The sequence below is a fragment of the Mus caroli genome, unplaced genomic scaffold (assembly GCF_978045245.1).
Source record: "Mus caroli unplaced genomic scaffold, Mus_caroli_1 scaffold_5, whole genome shotgun sequence".
NCBI classification, from domain to species: domain Eukaryota; kingdom Metazoa; phylum Chordata; class Mammalia; order Rodentia; family Muridae; genus Mus; species Mus caroli.
In genome coordinates this window covers 130,782,576-130,797,992 of record NW_028227260.1, presented here as the reverse complement: position 1 = coordinate 130,797,992, position 15,417 = coordinate 130,782,576, and the positions used below count along the sequence as shown (strand labels likewise).

Genomic DNA, 15,417 nt, shown 5'->3' with positions numbered 1-15,417 from the left:
CCCCGTCCTTCCGCTAGCAGCAGGGCCCGGGCGGTCCCGTGGCCATGGCCTTGGCTTGATAGAGCCTCCCGGGCGGCTGGGAGCGTGTGGCCAGGACAGCAGGGTAAGCGGCGGCAGAGGTGGCGGCTGCGGGCGCCAGCTTGGAGGTCAGGCGACACCTAACGCGCGTCCTCTTCTTCCCCCTTCCCCCGTTCCCCTCCCTCCCCGTTACAGGTCACACGAGCCCCGCGGGACCCCGGGGGCCCAGAGACCCCGCCCCAGCGACAGCGAGCGAGCGCGCGCGCGCGCGGCGGGGCCCGGAGGCCTCGGGCCGGCTCGGCAGGCAGCGGCGCCGGCAGGAAGCGGGGACCCCGGGCCCCTTTGTGTGTGTGTGTGTGTGTGCGCGCAGGGCGGGGGGGAGGGGTGGCGGGCAGCCCCCGGCCGCGAGGCCCCCGCCCCTTCCAGCGTGGGGGTGCGCCGCGGCTCCCCCCAACCGTCGCTCGGACGCTCGCCGGCGCGCCCTCCTCCCCACGCCCCCCGGGCCGCCCTGGGTTCCTATAGGAAGGGCATCAGCATCCCATCCCCACCCACCCGACGACACTTGGCTCTTTTCCCCTCCCCCTCCTGGAACTTCCTCCTCGTCCCCGGTCGGGCCCTCCGCCTCTCTCCGCACTCTCCTCCCCAGTTCGCACATTTCCGCCCACCTTCCGCCTGGCCTTGCCGCAGCGCAGCTAGCGGGGTGTTATTTTTCCCCCCCCTTGGGTAAGGAGTTGGTGAAGGTGAGACTCATGAGGGAATACAAGGTAGTTGTGTTAGGGAGCGGAGGGGTTGGCAAATCTGCCCTCACCGTGCAGTTTGTCACCGGGACTTTCATTGAGAAATATGACCCCACCATTGAAGATTTCTACCGCAAAGAGATCGAAGTGGACTCTTCCCCGTCAGTACTGGAAATCCTGGACACCGCAGGAACCGAGCAGTTTGCCTCCATGAGAGATCTGTACATCAAGAACGGCCAAGGTTTCATCCTGGTGTATAGTTTGGTTAATCAACAGTCTTTTCAGGTAATCAAACCAAGTCTTATAATTTCTTTGAAGGGGGTGTGGTAATCCTACATGTACTTCTGATTTGCTTGAGCTGAGCGTTAATGAGCGTGTTTGGCTTTTGAAAGTTTGGCATGGTATGGAAAAGCCCTGGATTGTTTCTGTAGAGAATGCTAAAGTAACAGACATCGACAAATATTTTAAAGTTATTTTTAAGGAAAAGAAAAGTGAAAACGAAATAGGTCAGCCTGAGTATTTTTAGCCCTATGGTACAACCTGAAGTTGCTTATTCACTTCAACAAGTATCGATTAACGTGTTCACAAAACCTTTCGTAGATAACCTCAAGTGTGGAGCACGGTGGGAGAAATTGTTTGAAGTCCATTCTCTCGTACACAGAGCTAAAACCTGTGTGCCTGCTTTTCCTTCCCCCTGCTCTCCTAGCTCCTAAGGTCCTCAGCTTGAAGCCTAAATCTCAGTGGTGCAAAATGCGGGCTAGGCCTGCTTTCTTGGCATTTTTCTTGGGGGAATGCAGCCCAAAGGGGAAGTTGCTGCTCTAAAAGACTAGTACCTAGGATTCCTAACCCACAGAAAGCAAGGATGACTCTCCTTTTCTCCCGTCGAGCCATATCGTTTCTGCCATCCTAGCCTATACTTACAGAAAATATGTGGGACTGGGAACGCAGATTTCTTAGCCCAGTGGGGTAGCCAACCTGGATCTGGTCCAGTTGCTTCAGAAAATCCCTCCATCCCTCACCGGGAACCAGACTGAAGTTAACGTTATTTTAAGAGATGCACTAATTGTTGCTATTTATTCCTTGAAAATAAATGACCTTATATTGACCCGTTATATTGACCTCCATTGATTTAGGAAACAGATTTTTTTTTCTGCATTTAAAGGTATGCACTTAATGTTGCTTACTTAAGAGATATTAAGTGCCTTAGCCAGAGTAATGTGCTAGTTTCACATTCTTTGGGAGTTGAAGTTAGAGTGCTATGTATGAATTTTTCTGGTAACCTTATACAACAACTTCAAGAACTTCTTTGGAAAGAGTATAAGCTCTGGGCAAATGACTCCAAAGAACATTTTAGGTAGACTCACATTCCAAACAAAAGTAGCATAAAAGCATTTCCCCCAGGAAGTGCTGAGGGTATTATTATTTGACAGGTATTTTCGTTCTAAGGGATTCTCGAAAGATTTGTTTTTCCATCAGAAGACTCTTCTGGTCTTTTCAAAGGTGTTTCATGCCATTTCCACTGTATCCTCTTCTGTTATAGACATGAATGCGGAGTATGGAACTCTGACATTATTTCAGCAGAGACTCAGATTCCTTTGAGGCAAAAGTTGGTATTCTTAGGTAAACTTGTTGTTCCATAAGGAAACCCAGAAACGCAGCTTAACAATTCAGAGAAGGCTGAATTGGTAGATTTGACCAGTGTATGAATGTTTTGCTTACTGTAATTAGTCAAATATATATATATATTTATATATAAGGCAACTCTTTTTAAGTTACAGGACACACACAGAAAAAAATAAGGCAATGCTGGCTAACCCTATAATATTCCTATATCAAAACCATTCTCTGCGGAAATTGATGTTACTGAAACATAGCTAATGCTGTGATCTTTCGTAATGAACTACAGTTATTCCCATGCAATATATGTGTGGACAAATGAGAAGGCAAGCAAACATGGAAGAAGACATGTCTGACTTCTCACCCCGACTCCTGATGCTTTGACCTTCTTGGGCTGAGTTCACTGTTAACCACGGTTGTCTGCTATTGCAAGGCTAAGCGCTTAATAACCAATGTAAAATGAGATATTTATGTCTATGAATCTTTAAACTGGGTTTCTAAGCATCGAGTGCTGTCTGTCTCTGTCTCTTTCTGCCTCTCCCTCCCTCTCCGTCTCTCCTTTCCCCCTTGTCTTTAAACCACTTTCCCTTAAGCCCTCTTGTTAAATGACTAGGAGTTACATCCATGCTGCAGTCCTGTGCTGGGATAACAGGTGGTACAAGGAATCATGACAACTAGGCAGGTTTAGGGAGCTGGCCAAACATGTGTATGTTCATATTTGGGAACATGATTCTTTAATCAAAGTAGACTGAAGGTGGGGGTGGGGTTAGAGGAGTTTTAAGGTTGGTGCACAACTTAAGTTTTATTTTCCTGATGCAAAAGGCACAGCTAGTGCCAGTGCAACCCATCTAGTTCCCATGTTACCAGGGGAAAATGCTACTGTTGTCTTTATTTCCAGATGTGACTTTAGCTTTGTAGAGTCACCAAGTAGTGATTTTTCTGATTTTGAAAGGTGTCAGCTGTGGTAATGCAAAAGTCTAATTGTGTTCTTTCCCTTTGTGATTGCTTCACTAGGATATCAAGCCAATGAGAGATCAGATTGTGAGAGTGAAGAGATATGAGAAAGTCCCACTAATCCTAGTGGGAAACAAAGTGGATCTGGAACCAGAGAGAGAGGTTATGTCTTCCGAAGGCAGAGCTCTGGCTCAAGAATGGGGCTGTCCTTTCATGGAAACGTCAGCAAAAAGTAAATCAATGGTGGATGAACTTTTTGCTGAGATCGTCAGGCAAATGAACTATTCATCCCTGCCTGAGAAGCAAGATCAGTGTTGTACAACTTGTGTTGTCCAGTAAAAAAGAAAACCTCAAACATGGCCATACCGAGCAGGTTAGTGGTGGAACTCTATGGACCAAGGGCTCTTTTGGTTTTGATCAAGTATAAAATTAAAAAGCTGGTTGATGGTAATACACTCATACATTTGATACCACCTTAAATTTCTGTATTTTTAAAATAACATTTTTTTCTCAGCATAAACCCATCTCAATTCAGTGCAGAAAAGTTTTTAATGTGCAGATAAGCAGAACAAAGGTAAGAAATGGTGTGTATTGCCATTGATGAGACTTACATTTTAAAGGAGCGACTTTGTAGTTTTTCTTCTCAGCCTTACTTGATAACATTTGGAGGGATGCTTCAATCCACAGTACATCTTTCCCCTGGTTAGCACTCTTAGTGTCCAAGATGCACAGGCGAGCGTTCAATAATAATTTCACAAGATGATGAATGATTTTATGGTACGGCTTAGTATTTTTATATTCTGGGCAAGAGAGCCACGGTAATTGAAACCACCAATTTTCTAATCACTCAAGTATTTGATTGAACAGAATGATTATTTAATCAAGTTCATCTGTACCTTGCACTCGGGGAACTGAAGTGACCTCTGGTAATAACCAGGTACCTTCTCTTCCATCTGAATACCTGATGAAGGGAAAATCTGGTCTGAAGAGCCCATCCCGAGCACAGGGAGCATTTCTCCTTGGCTTAATAAATAATGGAATTGAGAACAGCCACGAGCCTTCACACCTTCCATCAAATGATAGCATGTTTTTAAAATGAGATTTCAAGAAAATAAGGGTATGTAAAACTTTGAGCTATTGAGCATTTAGCATGAGATGATTGTATGCATATCTTGATCTTTTCAGCTGGAATGTAATCCGATAATAGTCTCAGAAACCAACACTTAGATAATAATATAAACAACCAATACTGTGGAAGATTAAGAAAACCACAGTGAATGCCAGAGTAGGAAGACAGTATCAGGATGAAAGTGACCTCTCTGAGCCAGGGCTGACCTCCAGACTAGAAGCAGCTTTGCAAATGGCAACAGGCAGTTCAGATCATAGACATGATTCCTAACCAAGGGTCTGGCTTTATTTGTGCTGCTTAGAGAAAGGACTCAGGGTCCCTAATTTATCTTTCTAGACAAGGACTCTTGTCAGGTAGTGTCATCTTTGAAAATGAAGGATGACAACAGTGCTTTATTCAAAATGGTTTTGCTCATCATCCTTTACCATCCGAGAACATTGATGCAAACTCATTTACTCTGTCTACCTACATCTGTTGTTTTATAAAGCCAATGCTGGGACTGTAGTTTAGCTTATATATTGCTGGTAGTGTCACCCATGCAGTGTAGTTTTTGAGGTGGGAACAGGCTTATGTGATATGTAGATGACAATTGAGTCCTACATTCTTGATCCCAAAATCTGTCTTTTAAATCATAAACCAATTTCAGGTTTGAACAAGTTTTGTATGCTGATAGTATCTTTACCATTAAATTCTGCTTCTCTCACACTGATAATTGAGCAGATGACATAAATATATGTACTTTGAGTTTTATCATCCTTATACAAATTAACCAAATCCCATAAAATGTTTCTTCTTGACATTAATATAGGAAAGGAGGGTAAAAGCAAACTTAGTCTCCTACACACAGAGAGTAGGCTTTTCCTCCTGTTGGGAACTGGATGGTTTCTACAGCTTTTTACAAGTAGTTTTCATTATCAATGAGGTCTTAAGCTTGTTTCTCCTTGTATACTCTCATGATTTCAGTTTTTCCATTACTTACAGGGATATATGTATACATGGGATGGATTAAATATATCAAGACAACTGTGTTCATGCTTCTTGTTGATTAACATATTAAACTTAGATATAATTAATGCCAGAAATTACATATTTTATTAGGTGACTTTGTAGAACGTGTAGCTTTTGCTTGATATTTTTGTTGTTGTTCTTGTAAGCCAAGCATCAGGCTGAAGGTGTAGCACCTGAAATAAAATACTTAGTCAGATTTCTGAAGGATCTTTTAGAACAGTGTGCACCATATACAGATTTTTTTTCTAAGCCCAAATCAGATAGAAGTTATAGGTATGTGGGTCTGTAACCTGAGGCTAGTGGAGTTTGTGCTCGTCCTTCCTCACTGTCACCTGAACAAGTATGTGATAGATTGTGAGTCTCTATGAGTCATGGAGCCCTGAAGGCTGTCAGTTCCAGATCTAAACTGACGATCAAACTTGGACTAGTAAAGGTGACTTGAGAAGGGTATGTCTGGCGTCTTAGAAAAGGACTTTGTATGAAGTTTGAAATAATAGTACTTAAGACAGAAAGAGCATGGTTGCTGCTGATCATTGGCTGTGTTTAAGTGAGGGGGACATTTATTAGTGTTCTGAGAATGGCTCCTGAGAATCCCTCACGTTTCTTTCCTAACACTCTTTAATTTGGGTCACTACTCTGTTGCCCACACCTGCTTCAGGGCCTGGCTTGGGATCGTTTCTTCCCCTTTTACCCTCCCACTGGCTGTCATTTTACTGTAAATTAGGAAGTGTGGCAGATTTTTTAGAGCCAGCCACCATCCTGATTTCCTTAGTGGCCAGAAGTGGCTTCTTTCTTGCAAGTGCTTTGTAGAACTGTGACTGGGCAGCCATAGTTTCATAAAAATCTAGCTCTGTGTTCTTCTCCTTGTTTTAGTTCCCAAGTCAGTAGCTCCTATATCTGGCGGCTGTTATTTCAATCGACAGTGTACTGTTTGAGTGCAATGCTATTGAGAAGAATGGCTTTTTCCTTAATAACCAACTATAAAAGAAGAAGATCAGAGCAGTGTGGGAATTGAGAGGAAGGAAAGAAGAGAAATTCTCAGTACTCTGGGCTTTTGTTGTTGAGAGCTGTCCTCTGTTTAGGAGTATAAATGTTGAGCAACATACGTGGTAGCTACCCAGTAGGTCTGATATTATGTTCCGATCCTCCACTTACGACAAATTTATTCTCTCTAGAGATCAACAGAAGTCCCCATGGGCATGGGGTTGGAATGGCCCCTGGTTAAGAACCAGTCAGTTAAGTAGCCTGAGAACTGGGTACCATTTGAGCCAAACCTTGAAACATGGGTGTGGTGCAGGGGCAGGGAAGGTAGGGGGTGTTTTGTTTTTGTTTTTGTTTTTTTTTCTAAACAGAAGGAATTTGAAGATGAGTCATAATAAAACTGTTAAATGTTCTATACATTTCCCCCAAAAGAAGGAAGATATGCATTAAAGTTATCCCTTATATGATAACTGGGTCTAACCTTTTCACAAGTGGAGTTTTTAAAAATTATGTTTGAGGCAGTCCTATGTGTCAGTCCAGTATTAATGAATGTTACAAGGGGAAAAATTTACAAAATAGAGAATGGTGTCCTTTGCTATGGCCTGAAGGTCTGTAAATTTTTCTAATGTTTTCCTCAGCATGTTATGGATAGAATAGGTTCTCCCAAGTAGAGTAAATGGTTCATATGGGTACCAAACACCAGGAAGCAAAATGAAAGAACAAAGGTCATTATTTATGTCAGCCCCAGTTCATTATATATGTCAGCCTGAAGAAAAAGGAGAGATTCTTGATTCAAGACTAGCATGTCATTTCATGTGGCAGCAGAATGCCCGGGATGGTAACAAAGGCTCCTGGAAGGCTAAGACATCTATAAATGGGATCTTATTCTAGCTGGACTTACTATTTCTTAGATGGAGTAGGATGGATTGGAATTTTCAAGGCTCTCTCTCTCTCTCTCTCTCTCTCTCTCTCTCTCTCTCTCTCTCTCTCTCTCATACAAAATGTGGACCGAGAACAGTTTCTTAATCTTTTTTCCTGTTTTTTTCCCCCACTAAATATGATAGTTCAGCAAATGTGCAATGAAAATCCTCAAGATTAAATCACATTATGTACCATAAAATGCTGGCATTTTCATATCCAAGCTAAACAGTACTGTGTGAGTAGAAGCCTGGGGTGGATGTCTGTTGCAGAAAGTGGAGTGCCCTTAGGTGCATCTGTCTTTCGTCCTGCCTTATTAGTATGCACTTTAAGTGGAGAGACAGTCCCCTATTTGTCCTTGGGTGCCAGAGAGGAGAGGAGGATGTGACCTAGGGAGAAGCATGGGTTGGAGCAGAGGACCTGAGAGTCTATAGCAGACCTGGAGTGCATGTGATGGACAGCTGCTTGCCTTTCCTACTACTCTTGATTCTTACCAGCCCTTCTCTGACTCCCACAAGGTTGTCAGTTTGACACTTCAGGGTAAATTGGGGCACCAATTAGACCTGCACTGGGTGTGGATGTGTCTCAGTAGAAAGACTCCCTCCGTGTATCTTTTCCCTCTTTAATTGCTTCCTCCAACCTCAAGAGTAGGCTTTTATTGTAGAATGAAATGCATGTGCGATGATCAGTTTTACTCCATTACCTCTCTGGCTTAGAATGAACCATCAGTAGAATTAACAAAAATTGCATCATGGAGTTGGAGAAGTGCCACTGAGGAAGCGTTCTAGTCTTCCTACTGGAACAGTTCTCCTCCTGGGATTGCTTCTCGTTGGAGTTGGACAAGTCAGAAGATACTGTAACTAAGAAAAATTGAAGTTCTGTCAGTTGTTGGAAAATGTATCCAATCAAAACCATATGCACAAATGCCTTGGATTAGCCACAGTACTGGGAATGTCAGTTTCAGAAAGTACTACTTTCAGTTGTGGGGAACAGTGTTTTACTTGGTCTGATTCAAAGTTAGCAATTAGAATCACATTGTTGGTCACACACTATTACCATGTCACTGGACATGGTGACAGTATTTGAGATGTTAGAATTGAATTCATCATGTTAAACACTTGACAGTCTAGCTCTAGGCCGTAAGAAAAATATAAGTCCTTCCCTTTGACTCTGGGTTCATCGTATACACTGAGCATGTTTGCTTCTCTTCCAGAATGGTTCTACCTCCATTCAAGACATGTCTGACATGGATTCATCTTTTGCTCTCTGTGTTTAATGGGAGAGAATGAGCACTTTTAATGATTTAGTCATCCTATTCCAGTGCCTTTAATAAGCTTCATACAAATTAGGATAAGAAATGAAGCAACATAGGTAACAGCACCACCAACGAAATACCCTGCCTCTTCACATAACAGCCGCAATAGCACGAATACTGAGCTCAAGTATGGAGATGCCAAGGAGAAATATAAGGAGAAGTTCATCTTTTAGGAATGCTCCTTGCTTAAATCTCCAGAATTTCATCTGTTTGAAACTAGAAAGAAAGAGAAAAAAGAGAAAGAAAGAGGAAGGAAGGAAGGAAAGGGAGGGAGGAAGGAAGGAAGGAAGGAAAGGGAGGGAGGAAGAAAGGAAGGAAGGAAGGAAGGAAGGAAGGAAGGAAGGAAGGAAGGAAGGAACTGGTTGCACATCTATATTTGCTAAAAAGATAAAAATTATGGTAGTGTTTAAAATTGTAAAAGCTATTAACTCTAAAAAGACATTCACAAACTGCTAAGCCCCTCACAGTACTTTGTTAACTTCCCAGGCATTCTGCTGCCTCATGAAATGATGTGTTTTGTCCTGAATCAAGAATCTCCCATTTTCTGCAGGCTGGCATAAATAATGATCTTTGTTCTTTCAGGCCTGTGTTTGGTACTTCGGTGTACTAGCTGACTCTACTGGGAGATCCATTTTCATTTACTGAAAGTTTGAACTATTGTTTGTTTCTAATTTTTAGTCTCATAATTTTGTTAGAAAAATATTAAAAACCAAATAGTTTAGTGCAAATGTGAGTAGAAGCTGGCAGAATTACGATTTGTTGGCTGGCTGACAGTGTAAGCGTTACCTTATGATGTGTATGGTAGGAAAGCAGCAGGTCCCAGCTTTGCAGCAAGCATGGCTCAGTGTGGTGGCCTGAGAAGGAAAATGTGCTCGGCTGACGGCCTGCCTTCAAGGATTCGCCAGTGGGTTTCTCGCAAATGAATGAGGGTGTTAAGAAATTGAACATTTTCCTATCACTGGAGAGCAAAGACATGTACACGTTCCATCTCGAATATTACTAATATGAGACACTGTCCTTTTCACTTAATGAAAGAAGTTGCTTCAGGATTCATTGCTGCAGAGAATAATAATTTATTGCTGTCTTAAAAAGTGACCCTTATTATTTTATATAAAAGTATGCTCAGTGTTAATATTGTGGAGTGTGACTCAGAATTTACTGGCGTACCATCTTCAGGCATGTGGATAGAGGAAATGGCTTTTGGGTAAAAGTGATGGATATGTAAATTTTATTTAATATAGAATGTGATTAAAAAGCTGGGTTGTAGTAAGTACTTTATCACTTTAATGTTACAGTAAGCTGTCACATTTTATAAATTCAATAGAATATTATAGTCATATATGAAAAATTCAAGCTCTTGCATATTTATTTTGGAAATTATTAATTAGAATTTATAGCAGGCTGTTTAAAATTAATTGGGGGAAGTCTAATATGAGCAAGTGAAAATTCTAGTATTATAGATATAAATAACGAAATACTGTTTTGGTTTAAAAGGTATATACATTCTAAGCTTGAAAAGACTCTACATATGGAGTGTCCTTAGTGTGGATATTAAAGAATTGATGATATGATCCTAGTGGCCTAAAAATCAATAAGTAAGGAAATGAGAGCAATTGCTGACATTATATACTCATTTATGAAGTACTATCACACACTGTCTTATAGACTAGAGATAGCAAGTCAGTGAGGGAAGCATTTTTCTTGCTATTTTAATGATAAGGAAACTGGACTTGGTCAACCTTAATCTAATACTTAGCTTTCCACATTAAGACATAGTTTTAAGTAGACAAAGCTTTTATGATAGTTTTTAAAGATGAAGATTTTTGTAATATGTTTAGGTGGCAGGATTTCAATAATGATGAGTGGGAAGTTCTTTCAGAGTAATGATGGCTATGCTGCAGCTAATGAGAACACATTCTCTCAGGCTCTTTGAACACTAATACAAGTGTAGCTGTCAAATGAAATTAAAATGACGTGTTTATAGACATTGCTAGAGCCTGTTGAGATCTTAGACTGACTTCACTTGGCATGCTTTCATAGTTGCTTTTCTTTAGTTTCTGGCTATATGATAACATTTTTTATCTTCTACATTAAACAAACACAATTTAATTCCTCTAGAAGCCAATTTGTGACTCAGCACAGCTGAAGAACATAATGTTTGTCTGAATGATAGATTTTTCTCCTCCATTATTAGATGGAAGGCAGAAATCTGTCAGCTGTAAGGACAGAAACTGAGGCGTCTATAACAGAAGTTCTTGTGATTGCAAGGGTGCCCATAAAAAAGAGCAGATTAGCATAGGGCATGTGCAGTGTCTACACTCTGAATAATTCTGCATTCCCACAAAACTAAGCTCTGGAAAACGTAGTATACTAACAAGGTAACTCATAATGACCATTGAAGACTACCACCATTTCCAGTTATCATAGGAACAGATCCAGTTCAAAGTGAAGCACCATTTGCCCCAACTTCTGTATGGTAAGATCATTTCAATCGGTATGACTGTTTTGAATATCGCATATGTGTAAATGGGAAGTGTCATAATATTATAGCACAAGTAGTAACAGAGACAGTGTATTCTCTCTGGTTCAGTCTTACTACAGTTCTGCTTTTGATGACTTTTCTGGACCTGTGCAGTAAATTACTTTGTTATTTAAGCTGATGGCGAGAACACAGTGAAATTCCACCGAGATCCCATGATCACACACTAGTGACCTGCAGTATGCATCCATTCATTTATCCATCCATCTATTATCTGTCTGTCTGTCTGTCTGTCCATCCATACATCCATATATCCATCATCTATCTATTTATATCCATCCATCTATCCATCTATCATCCATCCATCCATCCATCCATCCATGTGTATGTGTGTGTGTGTGTATATATATATGTGTGTATATATGTATATGTGTGTGTAAATATCTATATATATGCATTCCTTTGGGTTTGTTGTTGTAAGGTTATTTCTTAATGTTCTACTGTATATTTCTAGGTTTTCATGAAATGTCTTTGGTCTTACTTGCAGATTACAAACTCAGAGGAAATTTGCACAGATGCTGCTTTGGAGAACTTTACAACCTGGGTTGCAGAACTGAGCCTTGGTAAACCTGTCTCTATCACAGCATGTTGCCATACAGCTAATGAAGTGCATAAGGTCTTGGCCCTCAAGATCCACGGACCTTAACAGTAATGCTTAGCACGTTTACCATACATTTAAAATCTGTTCTTTATCGATCCGTCCTTTTATAGCTTTTTAAGTTCTTATTGATGGCTAATATGAAAGGGTTAATTTTAATGTTAGTTGATTTCGTTAATCAGTTTCTCAACTTGTATTTATTACTCAAACTCAGTATTACCTACTCAATGCCTTTTAAAAGAAAGATATAATGGAGAAAAAAATTGAGCCTTAAACAAATGGTTACTTCTGTATATTACCTCGTACCAATGCTTCATCCTATTTGTAAAATCTTTCTCCTATAAATGGTTGGTTAATACTTTGAGACTTTGTTTACGTGTGGCAGTGTTGTAAAAAGAAACTAAAGATCACATTTTACCTGTATCGATGGACTATCCCTTTTCTTCAAGTGCAGTTTTGGTAATTAACGAGTTGTGAACGTTCCAGGTGATACTGGAGGTTGGCTGTACAACGTTTACTTGAAGTTGAAGAGTTAAGTATTTGATTCCATTAGGCCTTCACATGTGTTGATCTCATTTACAGCATTAAATTGCAGCAGTAACATTTTTCTTTCTGTGAAGTTCTAAACTTAGTTATGACCTACTAGCAATGCCTTTGAAAAGGGATATTGTGTCCATGGTAAATTAATTGTATACCTAAACAGAGATAGCTCAGCTTTGCCCGTCAGGCTTGTCATTGACATCTGGTAGACTTCTGCACATGTAAAACTGAATTCAGATAAAACCATGTACAATTTCTAGTTCTTAATATTTGTCTTTCTGACTAATAGTTTAAAGCAATATTTGTTAATGTTTTCTTGCACTATCACAACTGCTTTTTAGTTTTTTTTTCAAGAAGCATGTTCGTAGTAGAGACAGATCTGTGTAACAGGAGGGAAAGCAGCGCCGAGTCTCTGGCTGGCTGTGTTTTATTTTTGCAAATGTGCTTTCTAATAGCCATTGCCTTCCATGTTGTTTACCTAATCAGCACATGTTGTCTGAATACTTGAACATTTTACCAATAACGCAGGTATAGAAAAAGAAAAAAATACTTACAGTGAGTAATCTTTTTGTTCACTTTTAACATCATGATGACAAATCCTTTTTTCTAGCAATTATTTTTCAATTGTGAAAGTTTGACAGTATTTTGTTTGGGGGTTTTATTTGGTTTTATTTGTGTGCTTTTAATTTGCAGAAGTTAGTAACTGCAGCTCACCTACTGCACCAAAGTTCTCGATTTTAGGAGCCCAGCTTTAGTCATTTGAACATGCTTCTAAATAAAACAAAACCAAAACTATGCTTTTGATCTATAATAATAGCTCAATAACTTTGTCAAACAAAGCTCTATTATATGCAGTGATGGTTTGTGGAAGGGTGTGGCAAGTTTAAATTTGTATTGTGTGTGGTGTTCAAATAAAGTGAAATCTACATTCATGTGACTTATTGGTCAGCATGGCCATTAATTAATGAGTAGAAAATGATTAAACTTTGATTTCCTTTTTTGAAATCGTGTTGCATTTGATTCCTGATCAGATTCCCTCAAAGCGAGCTCGTGTTCTTACATCTGGGGTTTGATGGTGAGAGGCAGCTGAAGTGTTTGTTCTTAGTTACAAACTGCGTGAAATAAATACTTAATTTGAGTTTGCACTTTAAAACCCAACGCTCCTTTCAGAGTAGCTTAAGTGCTTCTGGCTCATCATTATTAGCCCTGTGAAATTCTAAAGGAATCAAAGAATTCATGATGGCTTCAATTTTCTGCAGATTGATTTTTATACAGTCCCCCCCCCCCCCCCGCCATGGCTATCCTTCTGTCCTTCCCTTTTTTCGCCTTCTGTCACCTCTCTCTCCATCACAGTGTTCATTGTCATTGACCTCAGCAGCAAATTTCACTCGGATTCACTTAGGATCACAGGAATCAGGGGAAAGGGATTTGAAAGGTGGTTTCTCCAGCACATTTTAAGAAAAGGGACCAAAAGTTATTTTAGCTTCCTCAATAGATTGCATGTTGCTTATTAGGATAAGAAATGAATATTAAATGCAATATATGTCTTGTCTTTATTATGGCATTTGTTTAGGAGTTGTTCAAATCACTGCAGTAGGGCTCTGCAAATAAAGTCATGTAACCTATTATGATGGATCTAATGTACTGTAACTTTATCAGTGAACAGTAAAATCTCGAATAACAAGTACAAACATTGAACAATTACCTATGAAGATTTGTAAAAGTAAATTTTTTCCAATAGATTTCATTCTTGTCATTTTGTAAGACGACCCTGCAGTCCACCTGTTTGTAACTTTTTTAATAAAATAGATATCTGTATTATGGAGGCTTGTCTCTTTAATTATTTCATTATTGGCATATTACATCTTGTTCTAGATTTGCTAACTTAAATTTTTAAGCAGGAAGTCATTAAACACATGATTATATATTATAGTACATAAACAGAAATTAAAGATTCATTCACTTGATTCCTTAGTTGCTATTTTGACATTGTATAGGGGATACTAAAATATGACCTAAATTAAAATGCTTAATCAATTGGACTAACTCAGAAATGAATACTAATTAGTTTAAAATGCATATAACTTAGTCCATATGCAGAAAATGGCCAAAATACAAATTTGTTGACTGGAAACTGTGTATTAATAATTTTGGACAATATTAAGTAGTATAATTAAATGTTGATATATCAAGTTAAGAAAATTCAAACCAATTATCATTTGGCTTTTGGGGTGGTGTTTTGGTTTTGGTTTAATGCTTTGAATTGAACTTTCAGCCTTGTACCTGCTGGTTACCCCATTGTCTTATCCATTTGAAGGTTTTGCTAGTTGGTTAACTCATTGTCCAGCCTAGTACTTTTAACTTGAATCGAGTAGGTGTTTTAACCTTACATCTTAAACTTAAGATCACTTTTTAAAATGGACAGCCTGTGGACTCCATTTGGAAGAAATTACAGATGTGTATTCCTGTGTCACAACATACAGGAAATATCTTGTTTACTACTTTTAAAATCTCCAGTTTTGTGTTGGGGTCCAGCCATCCCATATATGATGTATTAGATATAGCCCTGCAGTCTTTGAGGGTTGTCCAGTTTTCCTCTGCCCAAAGCAATAGAATCCCTCCATCCAGTAAGGCCCACATTTCTAACCTTAGTAACAGAAGATGGGATGGTACAAGACAAAACTAAAGAAAAGGAGCCAGATGAGCCGGAACTAGCATCAGTTATCAGAAGGGGACTATATCTCAGGTCACCTTTAGCTCCTCCATAAGGTTCTGAGACATCATTCTTACCTAAGAAGATTTCATCTAATATTTATGTTCCTTCGAGACAGAATTTATTAGGGGCAAGATCTAAAGCTATAAAATTCAGGATCGAGGAGAGGACAGTTTTTCATTTAGAGTTGATGAAACTAAGGTTTTTAGAACTGTCATGACTTAACTGCATAAAGAAAAATCAAATACCCACAAACCTGATTCTTTTGGACACAAACTCATCATTGGATTCAATCAAACAGGTACTATTAAAATGATAAGTCCTGCTGGGTCTAGAGAGATGTATCCGCA

At 39.7% G+C, this 15,417-nt stretch overlaps 1 protein-coding gene across 1 annotated transcript; it reads left to right on the top strand.

The window, feature by feature from the left end:
• Window positions 1–382: 382 nt before the first annotated feature.
• Window positions 383–14,179, top strand: Rap2c (RAP2C, member of RAS oncogene family). Its single transcript, XM_021153863.3, has 3 exons — window positions 383–1,040; window positions 3,387–3,699; window positions 11,704–14,179. The coding sequence occupies exons 1-2, from the start codon at window positions 768–770 to the stop codon at window positions 3,663–3,665; spliced, it is 552 nt and encodes a 183-aa protein (XP_021009522.1). The 5' UTR covers window positions 383–767; the 3' UTR covers window positions 3,666–3,699; window positions 11,704–14,179.
• The last annotated feature ends 1,238 nt before the right edge of the window (window positions 14,180–15,417 follow it).

Coding starts and splice junctions, on each gene's coding strand:
- Rap2c (XM_021153863.3), top strand. CDS start 768: ATGAGGGAATACAAGGTAGTTGTGTTAGGGAGCGGAGGGGTTGGCAAA. Junction 1,041..3,386: donor TTAATCAACAGTCTTTTCAG/GTAATCAAACCA, acceptor TTGCTTCACTAG/GATATCAAGCCAATGAGAGA.